Raw genomic sequence first — 15,158 nt, forward strand, 5'->3', positions numbered from 1 at the left:
TTAACCAAAAACGTAATAGTTTTAGTAACGACCTAATAATCAACCTATTCTCTTTTAGTTGTTAGAGAGCAACTCGTGATTTCATAAATCAAATTAATCACCGGTTGCCCCATGTAATTAATGTACAATGCCAAGGTATCATGCCAACTTAACATTGGAACTTAATATAATTTTGTTAAGGATCTTGCTAATGAACGCCTTTAGGGCTAAACATTTAAAATATCATTAATTTGGAAATGCACCACAAAATTAGGCGTCGGTCGATGTAATTTATATTAATTTTTAATTTAATCTTTATACTTTTAACTAGATTAGACGTTTGTTAGATTTTGCCATTTGTTAATAACGTTAATCTAAGCCACTTTCTCTCTCTTCCATGGCTGAAACAAATCATTCTGAATCATCACCTCCATTATCAGCCTATCAAGCTCTGCAACGAGCAGGCCCTCGTCTGAAACAGCTCAAGCAGGTGCACGCCCACCTTATAACCACTGGAGCTCATCTCTGCTCACTAAGCTCGCCATTTTAGCTTGTTCTTCTCGCTCCTCCATTGCTTACGCCAGAAAGCTTTCTCTTTCCATTCCAAACCCAGATTCCTATCTCTTTAACTCCCTCATTCGAATCTCCTCCAAACTGGGTCTTCTATACGACGCCGTTTTCTTCTACCAGCGTATGATTTTCTCTTTCATCCCTCCTTCAAACTACACCTTCACTTCTTTGATCAAATCTTGCTCTGTTGTTTCTGCCTTCAAGTTGGGTAAATCTGTGCATTCACATGCTGTGGTTAATGGGTTTGTTACAGATTGTTTTGTTCAGGCTTCTTTGGTTGCATTCTATGGGAAATGTGTCGAGGTTAGGGTTGCACGTAAGGTGTTTGATAAAATGCCGAAAAGAAGTATTGTTGCTTGGAATGCCATGATTTCAGGGTATGAGCAAAATGGGTTTTCTAAAGATGCTGTTGATTTGTTTAATTTGATGAGAAAGTCGGGTGTTGATCCTGATTCGGCTACTTTTGTTGGGGTTTTATCAGCTTGTGCTCAGTTGGGTGCACTTGAGTTAGGTTCTTGGGTTCATGAGTACATTGTTGATCATGGGTTTGAGTTGAATGTTGTTCTTGGGACTGCATTGATAAACATGTATGGTAGATGTGGGAATGTGAGGAAAGGGAGGGAAGTTTTCGACGTAATGAGAGAGAAGAATGTTGTGGCATGGACCGCGATGATATCAGGATACAGAATTCATGGCTATGGTAAAGAAGCTATGGAGATTTATAATCTAATGCAATGTAATGGTCCATCGCCGAATGAGGTTACTTTTGTGGCTATGCTATCAGCTTGTGCTCATGGAGGTATGGTAAGTGAAGGGCGGGCAGTATTTTCGAGCATGATAAGTGATTATGGTGTGGTGCCTGGAACCGAGCATCATGTTTGCATGGTTGATTTGCTCGGGAGAGCTGGGTTACTCAACGAGGCATACGATTATGTTCGAGGGCTGAAAAGGCCAAGTCCGGCGATTTGGACTGCAATGCTTGGAGCTTGCAAGATGCATAAGAATTTTGATTTGGCAGTTGAAGCTGCAGAGAAACTCTTAGCTATTGAGCCAGACAATCCAGGACATTATGTTATGTTATCGAATGTATATGCATTGGCTGGTAAGATGGAGAGAGTAGAGAAAATTAGGAACGTAATGATCAGAAAACGCTTGAAGAAGCATGTTGGTTATAGCACAATAGAGGTTGATCAAAGGACTTATTTGTTTAGCATGGGAGATAAGTCCAATTCTGTAACCAGTGAAATATATGAGTACTTGGATGATCTGATGAGGAAGATTAGTGAACTTGGCTACGTCTCAGCACAAGAGTCTGTCCTTCACGAGTTGGAAGAAGAAGAGCGAGAGTATGCTCTTCGATACCATAGTGAGAAGCTCGCCCTAGCATTTGGGTTGTTGAAGGCTAAAAAGGAGTCTGTAATTAGAATTGTGAAGAATTTGAGAATGTGCGAGGACTGCCATTTAGCAATTAAGTTTATCTCTAGTGTTACTAACAGAGAAACTATAGTTCGCGATAAACTTCGTTTTCACCATTTTAAAGATGGATCGTGCTCTTGTGCTGATTACTGGTAGCACAAAAGAAAGTGATCAATGGCAATGATAATTGACCTCTTCTACTAGTTTGTGACTTGTGAGTGAATTATTGTGCTATGCTTTTGACAATGCTAATGGACCTTGAATATCGAAACTTAGGAAAATGACTAATCTTTGGAAAATGTGGCATTCCTCGGAAAATATCTTCCACCTGTAAAAGACTATTTAAACCAACATCAAGGATCATTAATCTCTTTCAGTTACGTATTAGTAAAAATTATGAAAATTTCATACTTTTAAAACACTCATTGAGACGAAATTCATCATAAGTTTCTTGCGACCGTTTTTTCTTACGAAGTATAAGATTGAATCAATTTAGAAGATTCTTTCAAATTATGAACAAGTGCAAGCTTCCAATCAAGCACTTCAAAGAGAAGCGGAAGGAATAGTAACTAAATAAAACGGGAAAATAAGCACATCCGAGAAGATGAAATGCTACATAAATAAGCAGCTAGATATTTCATACTTGTAAGAGCACCCACAATAGTGAGGAGCACCCTCCCCACAACTCTCTCTCTCCTCCATTTGAGCTACCTCACCATTGTAGGAGGTGACTCATGGGTAACCCATAGGTTGGGGATACCCTCTCCGGCGGGTCACCTGACACCTCGGCCCACGTGAAGCTCAACTCATCTTTTCAATTTTTTTTGCCATATTGTGAATTAAAACGGTACTAATAAATCATGGTGGGGTATTGATAAAAGTATGAGAGAGAGTTGTGGGGTTACTCACCATTGTAGAAAAAATAAGGAAGTGACTTAAGAGAGTGATTCAAGAGAGTGGAATATGATGTGGAGGAAGAAAAGTAGGGAAGAGAAAGCAGCGAGCCACCCCACCATTGTGGGTGCTCTAACATATACTGTTTGATCTAAATAATCATAATTCAAGTGGACAACAAGCATTCTTGGTATAACAAAGTAAGTTTTCAACGATACTGCCTTTGCCTCGTAAAAATTGTGAAATCTTAAAAACCTCCAAAAAGTAAGAACGCTATCCAAAATATGGATTCATTACCCCATCTCACATTATGTTACAGTAAAGCAGTTTCATACCAGACTTTGCCTTGGTATACAGGATTATCAGGACAGTACCAAATTCAATTGCATCTAACATAACCAGAGCGGACATATGTTCCCCCAACAACAGGGGCCGAGAATAAAAATCAATGGTGCACGATAGGCTTTTATGGACATTGCTTTGAATCACCTATTCCCTCCTACAGCCCCACAGGTACTTTTTCATATTGAACGATCTTGCTAAATCTCTTAGGAATAATCCACCTTCCACCAAGCCACTGCTGCAAGAAGATAAGGACGACAAACAGCAGGCCAAGACATGAAATTAGGATATCCCATGTAGTGGAATAAAAATTCATTCCTGGGTCTGCATAAATGTACCAAGGGTCAAAGCTCCATGATGAACTATGAGCCCTGAACAGATCATAAGCATGTGGCAGCAGTCGAACAACTGTGGTCCCAAGATAGTATGGAACAGCAAGAGCTCTCTCCTTTGAATCAGAGAATACATTGAAGATAATTTGAGGGAGAAGAAAGGCATCTAGAATGAAACCAGCATATGACTTCACATCACGCCAGAATGGAAGGGAAGGGTTTGAGTTTATATTGATATGCTGATACGGTACAGTATGTGAACCCCTCAATAGTAGTATAAGCCAAGCAATCAGAGCCCTTACCACATATAAAGGCAAAGTGTAGTATATAACCTTCTTTTCGCTTTCCCACAAGGTTTTCTGGTTGTCTTCCTCACCAGCTCTAGCAGACCATGTTAACTGTAGAAGACGGAACTCTAGAAGAAATGCAACCATGGTTATAACCCTGACTAAAACTTCATTCACCTCAAGCCATCCGCCACTTCCAACAAGCACAGTTCTCTTGCTGGTACTGGACAAGAAAAATGCTTCCATATTCAAAAGCAAGGGAATCATATGTCCCAAGGTTATCACAATGAGCATGACAAGTGAAATATGTGGAAGGCAATTCGGATTTCTTTTAACATGGAATAGCTGCAACCCAACAAAGACGCATGCTAAAGTGTTAGAAATCAAAACCATAGCAATCTCGAAATCCATCCTCCAAAAAGCACTTTTTACTTGGAACTTTGTCAGTGAAGTAGCTGAAAGATCCAGATGGTCAAAGTAGAGAGGATCTACATTTTCACGTTTGCTTTCAATAGTTCCCTTGACCACGTCTTTAACATTTGAATCACGAGGAGGAAACTGAATGTTGATAAAAGTATCACAGTCAAGTTTACTTGCATTTAGTGGAGCACTGCCATCATTTTTAAGATTCCAACAGCCTACCATACAAAGGCGTCCAGCATCAGTATCATATATCCCTTCAGCAGATATTCTTATTGTATCGTTAATAGTGAATGATCTACCCCCCACCTTAAACTCACCTTTAGGAGCAAAAGTTATCCGATAGCCAATATTTAGAAAGCCATGGTAGCTATTATTCACAGCAGACTTTGGAATGGGTATTAGCCGCGAATTGAAATATGGATAAATATTCTGCACAAAACGATCACCAACAAACACAGGATAGGCCTTGCCCCAGGCCCGTTTACCCTTGGTATTCTTGACTTCCATGTCAAATTTCATATCTTGGGAATAGGGATCAGGGAAACTCTTTACTTTTTGCTTACTGCCTTTCTTTTCTGCACAATATTTCTGGGCTCTATCAATTTCAGTATACTTATATTTCATGTCTGGAAGTGCAGCTCTCCTAGTTCCAGAAGCACGAATCTCAATTCTATCAAAGTCACCTGGTTCATCCGCACTCTTGATGCTCCAAATATGACCGGTAATCACCCCTGTATCTCTAATGGACAAAGTATCCGCAAATGTAAAATTCACCCTAACCGAGCAATCACCAATCGTAGCATTCAAAGGCTCATTAGTGAAATTCAAAATCCGGCAAGCAGCAAAGAAAAGCTGACCCTTTCCTACATTCCACAATCCCTCAGCAACTAATGTCCTTTTAGGATCCAATGGCTGTCTATAACCATTCCGAATATCACTAACATTCGAAAAACCAAAGGAAACCCGAACCATCTTTGGCCCAGAACAATCAATTTCATTCAATGACATAAACTTAGGCAAAAACCCAAGAATCCCATCAATCCTACTACAATTCCTACCATCACATTCACTCTTATACTCCAGCTCAAAATTCTCCTCTAAGCTTGCAAATTGATAACAATTCCCAAATTTCCTCCCCCCATTAACCAAAGACTTATCATCATTAACATTATCAACATTACTAACATTATTAACATCATCCTTAATCAATGTATAAGCATAGTTCATCTTAGAAAAACTCATAATCGAAATGAGCTTAAAATAACCATCACTACCTTCAGAATCCAAACTCTCCAAAGTCCCAGTAATCAAACTAGTATTAATAACAGCAGAATTAGGATAAACAGACTTAAAAACAGCATCAAAATGACGATTATTACCATTAATCACACGCCTTGAAGCTGATCCCACCATACAAAGCTGCCCAGAAGCCGAATCCCAAAACCCAGAAAGCTGAAACCTCACATTCCTCGAATTAACTCGAAGCCGAGGACCGCCATGAACACTGATCAAATTCCTCGAGTTCCTCAATCGAGCCCAATTGACTCTAACAAGCAATGATGATAGAATTTTGAAAACCCCAGATGAGGAGGTGTTGAAAACGGTTTGTGGGATGAGATTTGCGGTGATCTGGGAATTGGGTCCGAGGAATTGATCGCCATTGATGACGTAAGCACTGTAGAAGGCGGGAACTTGGGCGGTGAAGAAAGGGTGAGTGGGCGTTGACTCAGGGACGAGTTGACCGCAGTGGTCGGAGTAAGGGATTGAATTGGTGCGGAAGGAAGAAGAAGAAGAAGAGATTTGGTAGGAGAAGGATTGAGTGAAGAAAATGGTTGTTAGAGAGAGAAATAGGAGAGAGATTGAAGAGAGAGAAAGCTTTGTAGTGGAGAAGAAGAAGAAGAATGGAGGAGTGTCCATTTTTTGCTGTTTGAGCGAGTAAAAACAACTCTCTTTCTCTCTCTGATTTTTAAGGGTTTTGGTTTGGCTTATACTCACTTTGTACAACTATTTTATCATACCGTCTTTGACCCGGCAAACACTATAAAATACTCCATAATTCCTTATTTATGTTTCATTATTTAGGGGTTTTCTTGAGTTTTATTCTGTCCTAATTTAGGGTCTGTTCTCATTTATCAAACTGAAGTGATAGAAGCGGAATTAAAGTGAACTGAAATGAATTGTTTGTGGGATAAGGAAATTGGGAGCTGAACTGAACTGATTGGAGCTGAATTGAATTGAAATTAAGGTGAACAAAACATGCCCTTAATCCCAGTCTTGTCCTGATTTTTTTTAAGAATTTACCCGTGGGTCTTGGATTTGCATTTTTAAGCTTTAAGTTAATGTTTTAGCATGGTCCAAAAATTCGCGAGACCCGATCCAAATTTGTGAGTTTTGGGCAAGCATTTTCGATTAAATCTTGGCCTAGCCCGGCCAAGCGGGCTAAATTTTTACAGCGACATGTCCTTTGATCACCTCTGGTACTCCCTCCGCCCTCCGTTTCATGATAACCACAACATTTTGATTGATACATATGCCAATTTATAACTTTGATCATTAATTATTGTACTGTAATATATATCATTAATAAGTATAAACACTTGATTTAATGAAAATGTACATGAATATTGATAACAAGTTTAGTAAAAGTAAGCATATGAATTGTGTAAAAGTCAAAGTGTTGTGATTATTATGAGAGGGAATATAGATTAAGGAAACTTAAAGTCTAATTTGTGTAATCAATTTTGAGTTAATTTAGTCAAGAGTAATATCTAATCCCAATGCATTCCCAAAAACTCAAATCAAAACATAATTATACAAATCATCCCAAAATTACATTAATGGTTGAGGTCTCTTATGAGTCGAAATGTCAACATTTTTGACAAATCAGTGGCTTAGTAGTTCTTCATCTTAGGCCACCAAAAGTTCTTGAGAAAAGTGCTTAATAAAATGAAGTATAATAAGGGACACAAGTAATGTAAAGCATAGATCAATATTCTTACATTTCACACTTCATTTCTTATATTACAATTAGATCAAACAAAAACATTATTGATGCTTTGCAACATATCAAACATTTGGCAAGTACACAAGACAGAAGTAAACTTCTTCACAAATACAGTATACAATCTTTTCATTTCATTCACCTATTTTACACGAACTTCCAATCAAATCCTGTGGAACGCGAACAAAATGATATACATTTCTATTTTACACATTGTACACACGATGACTTTAACACCGTGAGATAGTACCAGTGGCCAACACAGTGATCTATTGTCACTGGCTCTTATTTCTCTGGCTCGATAAACTGGTTGCAATCGATTCCTTTGTCAGAAAAGGCTTGCACAAGCTTGGGAAAGAGCTTAGCTAGCATAATCTTGAAGCCCATTGAGTTTCCCTTTTCATTTTCAACTTTGATACAGAAACCAATAGGTGCACCCTTCATATAAGACTTGCAAGCTGATAGAATATGCTGAGAACGTCTTTCAAAATGCTCCTCGACCAGCTCCTCAAAATGCTGCCAATTGCAGTATTTAATCATGATCAGAGTTATACACTTGATAAGTTTAACTTTGTAATAAACATTATAAGATATTCTAACGAAATTCGATAAAACAAGAATAAATTTATTGTTGCAAGCCCATTCCATGAGTATTCATGAGATGGACTCGTACTTTCATTGAGTAGTGATCATCATACCTTGGGTGGCCTTCGTAATTGGTATAACATAGATTTGCATGTGCCCAGATAAGCATTTTCATTGTAGCCCACAGAGTTCTTCTCTCCCTCTAATCTTCCTATCTGTTCATCATACCCTGCCTCGTTAAAATAAGGCTTCGCATTAAGCACAAGGGCCTGAAGAGAGAGAAGAACTTGAAGAATAGTCGAGCTTCCTGGATTCCACACTTCAGATCCTGTGCCAGTCCATGTGTTGAGGAGGCTGAGACACACCTTTCCTGATTCGTAAAGGTTTGGATTGAGACGCAAACCACCAGAGTGGTAATGCACCATCTGTGTCATATTACACAATGTAACACTGTATCAGATTCTCCTCACGACATTCATGAAATTGTTCATTATTGTTCATTACATAAGCACTCAAAATTTTCTAATTTTTTACCCTTTGCTTTCCAACACAAATCTGATATTGTGAGAATTAGACCATTGTATTTTCATATTTTCACTAATACTTCAGAGCTTATTGATCCTATTCCTTACTATTGGTTGTAGAAGGGACCTAGTCAAACTTATTGATGCGAAAAATAGTATTTTCTTTTACAAAAATGAGTAGAACAAGGCCTTAATGATAAATATACTAATTATGTTTGATTGCAGGCATGCACGGTGCCACGGTCACACCCACCACCCAGTACTTTATGCATCACTTAAATTTGTGAGCAAACTACTGGGTTTGGCATTCTTTGCGTTTTTAAAATAAGGACTACTAGAGTGAAAACACTTACAGGAGGTACTAGAGGATAATCAGCAGGAAGCATTATATCAAAGAAGAAAAGGCCATCATGGTAGGGAGTTCCAGGAGCACCAACAATGGCTGCACGTATCAAATCCATTCTTTCCTCATAAATCCGAACATAGATTGTTTCTGCTTTGATAAAAGTATTTTTATCAGTACAAGAGCAGGAAAAGAAGATTGTACAAACATTATGCAATACAAAAGAAGCAATAATAATAATAATTATATTAAATAAAAAAAATAAAAAATGGTTTTACCTGGAAGGTCTTTCTCTAGAATGCTCCATTCCTGCTGAACCTTCTTCAGCCAACCTTTTTTCTTCTGCAGAAAGCATTGAAAGACATGATCACTTAGTAACGCAAATCAACCCTTCCTTTCAAGGTGATACGTTAAACTACTTAAGCTCTTAGAAAAAGCTATATATACTTGCCTGAGATGCTGCTCCCTTGCCATCTGCATCAGCAAAGTGATGGTCAGAGCAATCACCTACAATGTCGAACTGTTTAAACTGCCTTACACTTTTAGATTTAGCTACAGACAGTAGTTCCATATTCTCTGAGTTATTTGCAACTTTCTGTTTCAGATCTATGCTCCCATAAGTATCAAAGTCACTGAATTCCATGGTGTGGTTATCTGGCCCCATGTCACAAGACTCGATGATGTCTTCCTCGTCAAAAATTCCAATATTACTTTCTCCGATTGCATGGGAACATGACAGGTGTTGTGGTAGGGATGTTGAACCATGTGATCTGAAGAAATTTTCAGCAATACTAGTAAAGAGCCCCATTGCAGCTTGAGAAAGGCTGAAGAAGCGGGAACTCCTATGGTCGGTTTGACAAATTACAGCATCAATACCAGAATTTTCTGATGAATCCTGAAAATGGACAGGCTTCAAATCATTAAACATAGCTTTGGTGCAGATTATAAACTTTCGTTTTTTCAGGTACAAGTACAACAAAATGAGTAACAGAACATTAGCTGATAAAGACCAACATCAACACAATAACTCATCATTTAAAATTTAAAAAAACGTGAAAAAGGATATGTAGCACTACAGTGGCTGGCCTTCATACATCTTACATATAGTTCAGAGTAAGGCAATGTTCACTTCACCTTATTTTTGCTAAGCTGAAATTATTTATTGAACTGAAATTATTTCTGCGAAACTTAAATTATTTTTGCTGAACTAAATTAGTTTTACTAAACTGAAATTATTTGTGCTAAACTGAAATTATATTTACTGATTCCCTATTATATTTCTTCTCCTAAGTTTCCGATTTTTACTGAACTGAATATTTTTACTGAATTGAACTTTTTTTAATTAAACTGAAATTAATTTTACTAAATAATATTTTTATAAGGTTAAGTGAACAGGGCCTAAGTATGAAAGAGGGGAACTTCATTGATTCATTCTCAACAAAAAGTAAGGCGATCTTGAGAGGTTAGCAGCGAATAAAATCATAGAGTGGAAGAGCTGTCCAATCATGGAGTTTATGCTCTTTACTTTCTAAATATGGGGTTGACCTTATTAGCTTTTCTGGCATCATAGAGATAAGATTGCGCATATACGACCTACCCTACCCACCTATGTTATAGCCTGTTTAGACTTTAGAGTCATTGTGTTGAAGCCATGTTGACGTATGAATATAACCAGAGCACAACGAAGACACGAAAGTACATCTAAGCAATTGTAGGGTTTAGGGAGAGAAGAGAAGTATTCACCTGATTGTTCACAGATTGTTTCTCATAGTCAGCCATCTCATTACTGAATTCAGCACCATTTCCTTCTGGGAAATTATGAGTTGCAACTGATCCATCATCCTTTTCCATGCGAAGTATCTTATAAGGAGCAACCTAAAAACAATAAAACAGCAAGGTGCCATGAACAATAAGTTGATGGCGGAGAACATTCCCTTTTTTAAAATGGAGATTTTAAGGGCGTCTGCAACATTATCTCTTAAATCACAGAGTAGTATCACCCTATATATCAAACCCACTGGAGCAGTTTCACTTACAAAGTCATATAATGCAGACACCTAAAACGGGAGAATTTTACAAAAAAGATTGCTTATTTCAATCATCTGTTAGAGAAAGCATGAAAGGGTTCTCCTGTTTAGTTAGCTTAGAATCCCCTCAGAGGCTTAAAATCTAGCATATATACTACATGTTAATTATAAACACCATGTCATAATTTTCCAATAATTTTTAACTCAAAACTCAATATGCAGCAGACTTCCAAATCTCAAATTTTTAGAGTTTAAAGTAACCAGCTTTAAACCCACCAGTCTATAAGATTACAAGTAGAAATCGATTAATACAAACAAGCAGATCAAAGAAATTCATACCTTTGCTGTGACTCCACTTGCCCATTCAACCTTAATATATCCATTGTCGAAGCCAACAACACAGCCGATAAAGGATAGGAAATGTTTCCTCTGGGTTTCATTCAATTCAACATTACAGTTGTCACTTGCCAATGTAGTCCAGTTTTCCCTGCTCATCTTGTTCAAATGATCAGCATAATGGTTCTTATCTGACATGAACACAATGTCACCAAGGTTAAAGGAGAAATCAGGGTGCTCAACCAATTCATAAGCACTCACAGTCTCTTCCATTTTCCACTCATCGACGTCTTTAGGAACACTGCCAGTGGTTTCCCATTTTACCTTGACAGTCCTCTCATTTGCATCCACACATTTAACAACCCCCCATCTTTGACTTACTGGCGCAACTAGCTCATCAGAACTAGTCTTCTCCAAAACAAATTGTTCAGGAAAAAAATCATGAGCATTTAGAACACATACGGGGAAGAGAGTGTGTGAATCTAACCCCAATGAGCAATTACCATCTTGCCACATGACATCTACTTTGATTTTTTTCTTAACAATTGAAAAAATCTCATCAAAATGTGAATACGAATCACTTTTCTGCAATCCAATTTCTGATGGAAAGACACACCAGTCACCAAGTTGCCAGTTAGCATATGAGATGTATGATAACATGGTCAAGTTTTTGGGATCTTGCAAACGGGTTGGAGGAGGTAAGGTCATGCAAACACCAACCATAGCAGAGGAAATCCAGTCAATGTAAGCAAGTCCAACTTCAACAGAATAAACAGTCCCCTCGTGTTGATTCTTTTTGGACCTCCCACATAACCATCCAGTAGATTTTGAGCAAGTAGGGTGACTAAAGCTCACTCTTTGTCCAGGATGAAAGGGATAGAGTGAATCATCGAGTAAATTGGGAGAAAGTGGCAACAACTGTGCTTGGTCAGTTGCCATGATTTCACACTTAGTTCCATCATCAAATACAATACCAACATTGTCAACCACTTTCTCCACTCTTCCAAGCCATGGACCATGAATCACATAATCTCCAACCAAAATGGACCGCATCCTTGACAGTTTTTCGGAATTGACATCTTTTATGACTTCACCAAAAACATTTTCCAAATCAACAAACATTTTGATATTCACTATTTTACCCATTTGTCCAGATGGATTTCCTGTGGAGCGTACAATATCCCCATGTGTGAACCCTCTCTCAAAAGAGAGGAAATCATCTATTTTCTCAATGCTGTCTTCAAGATTGGACAAGATACTCTGAGCGTGTCCGCTGTAGATGGAAAATATATCATCTTGATCATCACTACTGGTCTCACTGAAACTCTCAACATCAGAATCACCAAACAGTTCCATTGCCATGATCCTTGTTGCTGTATGAGCACCATATAAGATCATAACACATTAATATATGAGCTGGAAACATTAGATGACAGGTTTTTCACTCCAACCTTTCAAAAAAAAAAATGATGGCATATAAATTCAGGTCAAAAGGTGAATATTACTGCAATCACAACAATCTCAAACGAAGTTTCCAATTTTCACATAGGCTTAATAAACCGTAGAAGATACAAGTGAGATACATACCTTTAGATTCAGTAGGAATTGATCTGCTTGAGCAAATATTCAGTAAATTGGTGCTGCGAAGATAATTTATTTCTTAAAGTGACCGGATAATTGTGCTTCCTTAGTGGAGAGCAAGAGATAGGTATCTCAACCGGAGATAGTTTGCCAAAGGAGATTTGCCCCCAAGGATAATAAGAGTCGGTTTTTGACTCCTACAACCAAAGGAGATTTACCCAACAAATGGGACTAAAGTTGCCAAAGGAGATTTGCCCAACAAATTGGACTTAATGTTGCCAAAGGAGATTTGCCCAATAAAATGGACTGAATATTTCCAAAGGAGATTTTCCTAAGGAATGAACAATTTTTTTTTTTTTTTCTATAGATTTTTTTTTTTTTTTTGGAGGAAGGATAAGTCTAACGAATAAGAAGGAAAGGGAATGAAAATGTCAAGAGAAATATGCAATATGGTTGGGATAGGATACAGGAAAACAGATAGGAGTAGTAGCCACAAGCCAGCAGATGAAGACCTCTCTTAGAGATATTACACTGCAAAGAGTTACTTAACTGAATTTTTGCCAAAGGAGATTTGCCCTAATGAGCTAAGTTTATTTTGTATATTTTTGTTTAAATCTATGCTTTTCAAAGCACAGATTATATTGCCAAAGGAGATTTATCCGGGATAGCTAGCTATGTAGCTGATGAATAGATACTGATGTTCTAGTTTTCAACCAGAACTATATTGCCAAAGGAGATTTGCCCCCAAAGGGAGTCAATACATCTGCGGATACTGCACTGTTAGAGAAGATACGCTCACTGCCACTTGCCTCGACTGATAATACACCAGAATAACAACTGCGACTTTTCCCTGCAGAATAATATGCTGACACTTGAGCATTTAACACTTTAGCCCTTAACAAAACAGCCACAACAACCAGTTCAGGAATTCCGTTCTACCTGTCAATATATAATTAGTGTGTGTATTTTAAGAATCTATCAAATTTAGCTGCTAGCTAGTGATAAACTCAAAAAGACAAAAGTAGCATATAATCACATCAGTCTCTTACATATTTAGAAATGTAAACAAAAGTTGCTTATTTGCACATACATATTTATCTATAATTGTTGTATAAAAATTTAAACAAGATTAAAATTGCAATTTAAACATCAATTTTCAAATTCCAATACCAATATTAACAAGAAATATGCAGCTTGAAATTTAAATTGATAAACTCAACCAAACATACAAAATATTGTTCATCATAATCAATTTGTTGTCTAAAGGCAGATTCACAATTATAATTGACAACAAAGTGTAAAGACAAGTAAGAATTATGCTTTTTTAGGCTTTGAAGTGATTGAAAACAAGTTAAAAGCAGATTCAGAGCTAAAAGTTACTAGAATTAAAGTAGCTTGATTTCTAGAATTTTATTTTGCAATAAAAGGTATACAAATTTCCTAAAAGACTGCTAATATCCCACTATCTGAAGCACATATTCAAGGACCATTTGGATCAACCCTTAATTTGGACTAGCTTAGTTGGTTAAAGTAGGAAACCAAAAGCCATGGCTCGAGATCAAATTACGTCTACATCACTTCTTGTGGCTGCCATATACACACCAAAAATTACAAAACCTTAATCTTTGGCTATTTAGCATCAAAACAAGAAACTTTCATAAAAACCTCAGAAATTCAAACTATATAAACTGAATAAAAAGTGAAAAAATCAGAACAATGAATCCAAACAAACATACCCACATCATAATATCAATAAATCCAAACAACAGAAGGAAAATCAAAAATAAAGAAGTGAGCTTTCTTCAAGAAATACAGAAAGTTACCTGTTTTAACTTTCATGAAAAAACCCCCAAAAAAAGTGACAAATTGATGCTAAAAAAATCCCAGAAATTTCTTAACAGAAAAGGCAGAATAAATGATTGAAACCCAGATGATGATTTGTCTGTTTGCTCATAAATTTCCCTCAAAATCTTCTACTTTTTCCTTAAAAATAAATCTTCTGGGCAAAAAAGAGGAAGAAAGAAAGCAGGAAGAGCAGGGTAGTTTAGAGAGGACCATGAGCGGCTCCTCCCCAAAAATCACCCATCATGTTTTCATAATTCAACATCTCAAAATTTGCAGAATTTTCTCTCTCCTCTGTATTTGCTTGGTAATACAGTGTAGTATGAACACCCAAGTATTAGAAATGGATGATAAATAGTACGAGGAGTGGGAAACTCACAAAGTATATAGTCATACCAACTGGATCTCCCTGTCATAAGGGTCAATCGTCACCAATCATTATCTTATTTATCTCTTGCTATTATTCCCAAAAAAAATTAAAGTTAGGGTCTGCTCTGAGTTGAAGGATTAAACTGAACTGATCAGAGCTGAGTTGAATAGAGTTAAAATAAATATTTTATGAGAGATGAATTTCAGGAACTGATCTGAACTGATTGGAGTTGAACTGGACTAAACTAAAATTAAGTTGAAGAGAACAAGCTCGTAGCTACACAAACTTTAGAGAATTACGAGTACT

The 15,158-nt window shown here is 37.2% G+C and overlaps 2 protein-coding genes and 1 pseudogene across 4 annotated transcripts; 1 reads left to right on the plus strand and 2 right to left on the minus strand.

Moving 5' to 3' along the window:
- The first annotated feature begins 350 nt into the window (after positions 1–350).
- On the plus strand, positions 351–2,168 carry LOC110693620 (annotated as a pseudogene).
- A 1,190-nt stretch (positions 2,169–3,358) lies between these two features.
- LOC110693408 lies at positions 3,359–6,297 on the minus strand. The gene is made up of 2 exons (XM_021870529.1): positions 6,262–6,297; positions 3,359–5,872 (listed from the first exon to the last, which is right to left on the minus strand). Exons 1-2 carry the CDS (start codon positions 6,295–6,297, stop codon positions 3,359–3,361), a joined length of 2,550 nt encoding a protein of 849 aa, XP_021726221.1.
- A 900-nt stretch (positions 6,298–7,197) lies between these two features.
- LOC110693621 (probable ubiquitin-conjugating enzyme E2 24) lies at positions 7,198–14,854 on the minus strand. Of its 3 annotated transcripts, none has more exons than XM_021870762.1 (9): positions 14,464–14,854; positions 12,647–13,490; positions 11,063–12,510; positions 10,440–10,571; positions 9,148–9,591; positions 8,975–9,038; positions 8,707–8,846; positions 7,943–8,254; positions 7,198–7,760 (listed from the first exon to the last, which is right to left on the minus strand). In XM_021870762.1, exons 3-9 carry the CDS (start codon positions 12,455–12,457, stop codon positions 7,530–7,532), a joined length of 2,718 nt encoding a protein of 905 aa, XP_021726454.1. In that variant the 5' UTR covers positions 12,458–12,510; positions 12,647–13,490; positions 14,464–14,854; the 3' UTR covers positions 7,198–7,529. The 3 variants fall into 3 exon arrangements, with proteins under 3 accessions (XP_021726454.1, XP_021726455.1, XP_021726453.1); XM_021870763.1 differs by having other exon boundaries at positions 11,063–12,432; positions 12,647–13,579; XM_021870761.1 differs by having other exon boundaries at positions 12,647–13,579.
- Positions 14,855–15,158: the final 304 nt, after the last annotated feature.

Source organism: Chenopodium quinoa, unplaced genomic scaffold (assembly GCF_001683475.1).
Source record: "Chenopodium quinoa cultivar QQ74 unplaced genomic scaffold, ASM168347v1, whole genome shotgun sequence".
NCBI lineage: Eukaryota > Viridiplantae > Streptophyta > Magnoliopsida > Caryophyllales > Amaranthaceae > Chenopodium > Chenopodium quinoa.

What these genes read in the sequence shown, in the direction of transcription:
- LOC110693408 (XM_021870529.1), bottom strand. Translation starts at nt 6,297, where the DNA reads ATGGAGTATTTTATAGTGTTTGCCGGGTCAAAGACG. An exon ending in TGTTTGCCGGGTCAAAGACG is followed by an intron (nt 5,873 to 6,261) that starts GTATGATAAAAT and finishes CCCAATTCCCAG; the next exon opens with ATCACCGCAAATCTCATCCC.
- LOC110693621 (XM_021870762.1), bottom strand. Translation starts at nt 12,457, where the DNA reads ATGATCTTATATGGTGCTCATACAGCAACAAGGATCATGGCAATGGAA. An exon ending in AACAATCTGTGAACAATCAG is followed by an intron (nt 9,592 to 10,439) that starts GTGAATACTTCT and finishes GTCCATTTTCAG; the next exon opens with GATTCATCAGAAAATTCTGG. An exon ending in TCTAGAGAAAGACCTTCCAG is followed by an intron (nt 8,847 to 8,974) that starts GTAAAACCATTT and finishes TTATCAAAGCAG; the next exon opens with AAACAATCTATGTTCGGATT.